Below are 5,897 nucleotides of genomic sequence, written 5' to 3' on the forward strand. Positions count from 1 at the left end.
ACTAGTAGAGGAAATAATCTCTTCGTGGAACAATACCACAACAAGAAATGTTCAACATTCATGTATTTAAATCAGTTTGATCAATTGCACTCAATCAGTCTGAGTAATTGCACTGCTTTATATGTACTCCAACAGAGGGTGCTCTAAATCCAAAGACCAACCTGCTTCACAAATCGAATCAGTGCTGTAATTCGTCTCCTCTGACTCTCATTTGTACCTCAACACTTTTATAGTTCATCACAAACACAAGGTTTTAATCCTAACCTAACATGTAATTTGACACATTGGGGATTAAAAATAAACAAAACCTGGTGTTTATTTCATGCTCATGGTGAAGATGGGTCCTTGAACAGAGTGTAAAAAATGTAGCTTTAGGATATGACCCTATAATCAAATCGATTAGCTTAATCTGTCTTGGAATGCACCTTAAGCAGGGTAACGATCTCTCATTAATGGGATTCGTGTTGAATGAGTGCTGTGAGTAAAGGCATTCCCCCAGGGCACCTGCAGGACATCATGATTTCACCCCTAGATCCAGACTCAGTTCTGAAGAAGGCCACTTTTACCAATTTCCACCTGAAAGCATCACATTTCTCACCCACTCCTGTATAAAAAGAAATGCTTTATACTAAAGATCTTTAAAATCAAGCTATCTTTTTACGCTAAATAAATCTGTTCTATCACACATCTGAATACATCTCAGAACCAGTTTCTTACTTGAACACAACAATGTCTTGTAGATCTTAATGTTCCAGTGGAATTGTGATCAAATGTGCCACACAGGAATGTAGTGTGAACTTTACTGTAAATTAACCATTTAACCACAACAAATAATTCCCCCACTTTCTGTGTCATAAACGAGAAAGATTGTCGCTTCAATCTAAAATCTGTCAAGTTTTCCAAAAGCCATTCCAAATCCAATTTCGACCCTAAAACCTGTCTAACTTATGTTAAAATACATTTTTAAAACCCATTTCCATCCTTCACTTTACACCCCCAAAATTTTCCTTCCTCAGCCACTTTATAGCCCAACCCACCCCAAATCCTTTTCCACCCCATTTTGAGCCCAATCACATTTCTACTTCAGTCATTTCTCCAGCCCCATCACTAGCCAAACCCCCTTTCTATCTATCATACCTAAATATTCCTCTAGCCCGGCCTGTTTGGAGCCCAACCCCTTCCAAACCCAACCCCTTTCACCCTGCCCTGCTATATAAAGAGGCTGTCCTGAGCTGAATGGGTGTTCTTCTAATCACACGTACCGCAGAACTTTATTCACTTTGGATACAGAGGAAATTCCAACAGGACCTTGTTTTGTTTTTTTCCTTCTTCCAACTTTTCTGAACTTCCACAGTTCCTGGAGGTTGATTCCTGAAGTTGGTTTAAAACTTTGTGCAGCTGCTTGAAGACTGCTGCAGTGGATCCACACAGAGGGCGAAAGTAACGGTCATCAGGCTCTCAAGATGCCACGTTCATTTTTGGTGAAGAAGTATTTTACGAGCAAGAAGCCAAATTACAGTGAACTGGAGAGCCAAAATGGTAAGCGTCAAACTTTTCCAAGTCTCTACTTGTTCATTCATGGAGGTCTCGCCTTTTCTGCAGTGTGTGTGTGTGTGTGAGTGCATTGCTGATTTTTTTTTTTGTGGTAGAGAAATGCTCACTGTTATATCTGTTTTCATGTGGTAAATTTGCAGACCAATACGAACCACATCCTTGTCATTTTAAGTAACTAAAACCGTTGTGACAATACACCAACCCATCTGCATTTGCATGCTGAAATTAATATTTGCATTCCATAACCTGATCAGCAAGTAACTGTCAGATATTTTTGTTTTAATTTTGAGGTCTAATTAATACTGAACATATGTGGATTCCTGAAAGGAGCAACCAAAATCTCAAATGAGGTTTTTGTTCCCCCTCAGCAGAGGCTCTTTTCCACCAGTCAGTGCTGCTGTCCTAAGCTGCAAATTACATCCTCCTGAATCTAGTTTAGCACTTAGAGCTGCAGTCCTCTGGCACTCTTGTGTCAATAAGTGGTGAAAATAAGACCCATTACCCCATAGTTGGTGGGCATCCAGAAAGTCCACATAAACAGACACATAAACACACACACACACACACACAAGCTAGCTTAATCTAATTCACATGGAGTCATGTCCAAATATTTCCACCAAAGCACTTCTACACTAAGCTACAGTCAAATTCGTCAATGTTATTACAAATTAACCCTGAGGAAGGTGTGGCGACGATCCAAAAGCCCCCAAGGCACTGTGGGCAAACTCCAAACTCTAAATAATCAAATCTGACTGCCTTTCTTTGTGACAAATCGACCATTTGACTGTAACGCGATACCAGAGCATCAAAACAACTTAACCGTTTAACTGGATTAGGCCCGACTGAACAGGCACCTGACCTCTTTTTTTTTTTTTTCCTTTTTTTCTCTCCAGGCCCAATTTCCGCCATGGTACCAGAACGCTACCCGCTTGCAGAGCTACCAACTAAAGAAGACGGTTCCCTGGTGACCACGTACGCTTCGGCTCTTGTCTGGACCACCAGCGCGCTTCCGCTTTCCTTCCCTCCTTCATCCCCTACCACACCATCCTCCATCGCTCCCCTGGATCTCAGTTCTCCATCCAGCTCAGGCGAGGAAGACGAAGGCAGAACGTCCGACCCCCCAAGTCCAGATCCTTCAGACCGATTCCAGTGCGCCCACTGCGGGATTTCCTGCAGGAGCCGTGCCGCACTTTCACGCCACCAGCTCTCGCATTGCAGCGCAAGCACCAATGCTAACCTGGTTGAGAATTCCAACATGGCCGACAGCACTACAACGAGAGCTGCCTTCCGGTGCAAACACTGCCCCAAAGAATACAACAGCCTGGGAGCTTTGAAGATGCACATCCGCTCACACACACTTCCATGCGTCTGCACCACCTGCGGAAAGGCGTTCTCCAGACCGTGGTTACTCAGGGGCCACATTCGTACACACACCGGTGAGCGGTTTAATATTATGGAAACATTTTACACTTGCTTGACAGCAATTAACAGAATTTATTCAAGCACATGCCTTGCTAGCTCTTATAAATAAGATATGTGATCTTATATCTAACTTATATCTATTTTCTTTTTTCTACAGGAGAGCGCCCATTCTCATGCATTCATTGTAACCGAGCCTTTGCTGACCGGTCCAATCTGAGAGCTCATCTTCAGACCCATTCGGAGGTGAAAAAGTACCAGTGCAGCACCTGCTCCCGAACCTTCAGCCGCATGTCACTCCTGCACAAACACACCGTCTCCAGCTGCTGCCCGACCGCCTAAACGCTCACACACACACACACACACACACACACAGCCAACGACGGAGACAAGGGTGTGAGCAGTGTCTAAACACCGTCCTGTTGACTGAGTCTGATCATGACCTGGTGGACGAAATCAGGTTAAGGGGCAGAGCGAAGATGCTTAGCTGGAACGAACCCTGAAAATATTTCCGAAGTGCCTTATATTGTGTTTCTTTTTTTTCCCCACTGGGCTTCATACCAGTCAAAGACAGATTTAGGCGAGATCGCACAAATGTGGCGCAATGTTTTCCTTACCCAATTCGATCAAGGTTAAAGGGGGGGGTGGGGTGGTGGGATAGGTGGGGGTTGTGCTCTGCAGTTGGGCCATGCGCCTCATTCTCAAGATGCCCATCGGTGCCGGCTGGTCCGGCCTTTTCGGTTTGCGTGCAGCTGCCGGAGAGGGGGGAAGTGAGTGTGTGTGGTGTAAGGGAGGGGGTATCTCTCACCATGCTCCACACACTTTGCAGCGATGTATTGGGACAGCTGTGTGAGCGGAGGCGGCGTGTCGACAGGCGTTTCAGCCCTGCCGAGCTTTCCACACTTCTTAGAGAAAAAAAAGAGCAATAAACGCTGTCAGGTTCAACCAACACTCATCCCTAATGGGTTTTATTTCCAAACATTTGTATCATGCCTCTGAATGTGTATTATTTTTTTTATTCAAATAAACTGTAAAGTGTGCACTAAAGTGTTGCAAAGCACAATGATTGTTGGAGAAAGTGACTTTAAAAAAAACAAAACAATTTATTGGGTAGCATGATTTATAACATTAAACACAATAAACAGGTGTGTATTAATGGAAAATTGGTGAGTGGCAATAGTTAAATGAAACTAAACACTCTTTGTCTTTGGACAGAGCTTTATCTAAACAAAGAAAAGAAACCAAAGATCGTTTCCAGGACCTTTTATCTTTTGCAATTTTTTTTTTTCAAATTCTGTGTTGGTCCATGGAGACTCTTCAAGCCATAATCTGCCTGTACATGTGCCTTTCATTCTTTTCTTAAACATTGTATTTGTATTCATACATATATATACAGTGATTCTGTAACAGAGACGCTCTGCAATCACTTTTTTTTTCCATTCAGGTCCATTGTATCTCCATTTGTCTCTTTTGTATCTCCATTTGAAGTGGGTTTTCAATAAACTAATTTATGTTTGGATAAAAAAGAAACGTCTGTTCACTGTGTGACATGAGTAAATACTGATGAAAGGAAGTATGACAGCACTTGTTATGAAGCGTGTGTGTGTATGCCTGTGTGTGTGCGCAAGAACGAAAAGCGTGTCGATGGATGAATGGAGCACCTGCGCACACCTGTCGTGCTGTCGGCTCCGGGATGCTATAAAGTAGACCTAATGATACAGTACACCTAATGCTAGGGATAAAAAGGGGCAGAGAAACTGTAAAAAAAAAAAAAAAGGGAAGAGAAAAACTGTAAAAAAAAAAAAAAAGGGATGATAAAGTAGAAAGAAAGAGAGAGAGGGAGAGGAAAGGCGAAGCTCGCCAGCACCACGCTAACCAGTGCATCCAGCCTTGAGCTCTTCCTCAGTGCTGAAATCGGTTAAATATGGGAAGCCCCAACAGGCCGAGGCTCAATCCTGGCCTGAAGTCCAGGGGCTTTCCTGGAGTAGGACGGCCTCCATCTCTCCCTCACTTCATATCGCCCCCCTCGTTTTTTTTTCGCCCCCCTCCTTTCCCCAGAACCACATGTTGGATCTACAATGCCCTTGTGACCTGCACACTGACGCCAGCCAGTCTTGCCGGAGTAACGATGTACTTCCTTCGCCGCTTCTGAGGCAAGGAGCTCACAGATTTTTGTGTGTAATCGCTTATTCCGCCCCCTCCAAGACACAAACACACACACACACACACTCTCACAGACACACACACTCACAGACACACGTCAAACCTATACAGGTCAAAACGACTTGTTTTAGATTGTTACTAACAGTGGAACAACAATACGGAACATTTTTCCTGTGTGACTTTTTTTTTTGGAAATCGTATTTATAGATTTATGTCCTTATGAAATGACGTAAGTAAAAATAAGGCAGTGCGTATCAACTTTCGATACAAAAGCCTCTTGTTACTTCACCGGGAAAGTGTGAGGGGGTTTTGGATGCCTGCCCTTAACACTCCGTTCTCCTTACTCAGGTCCGAGCACAATTACTCATTTACTGATAAATAACCAAAGTGTTTAATCCTGGATTCTGATTGATCAGATAGTGTTGATCAATTTTTCTCCTAAAACAATGGTTCTGACAGTAACACAGGTTTATATCAATGTGCTCGTTCTATCAACCTCATCGTTTCCACGGTAACGGCTCGTTCACAGGGACTGTAGCTATTCAAGGACCTTATCCAATCCTAAAAAGTTTGTGTTCATTGATTTGCTGATTTATAGGCATAATTTTGCTTGATGGTTTACTGCAAGTGAGAGAGAACAGGTAGGATGGTAAGGGAACGGAGGGTGTTGCTAACTTGTTTCATAGATTTTGATTTTGATCAATCTTTTGATTGTGTAAAGCTTTGTTGCGAGAATTTCAATCGTTAAAAAGGCTATACAA

At 43.1% G+C, this 5,897-nt stretch overlaps 1 protein-coding gene across 1 annotated transcript; it reads left to right on the forward strand.

The window, feature by feature from the left end:
* Nucleotides 1-1,256: 1,256 nt before the first annotated feature.
* On the forward strand, nt 1,257-4,499 carry snai1b (snail family zinc finger 1b). The gene is made up of 3 exons (XM_053481795.1): nt 1,257-1,539; nt 2,448-2,990; nt 3,134-4,499. Exons 1-3 carry the CDS (start codon nt 1,464-1,466, stop codon nt 3,313-3,315), a joined length of 801 nt encoding a protein of 266 aa, XP_053337770.1. The 5' UTR covers nt 1,257-1,463; the 3' UTR covers nt 3,316-4,499.
* The last annotated feature ends 1,398 nt before the right edge of the window (nt 4,500-5,897 follow it).

The sequence above is a fragment of the Clarias gariepinus genome, chromosome 22 (assembly GCF_024256425.1).
Source record: "Clarias gariepinus isolate MV-2021 ecotype Netherlands chromosome 22, CGAR_prim_01v2, whole genome shotgun sequence".
In the NCBI taxonomy this organism is placed as follows: domain Eukaryota; kingdom Metazoa; phylum Chordata; class Actinopteri; order Siluriformes; family Clariidae; genus Clarias; species Clarias gariepinus.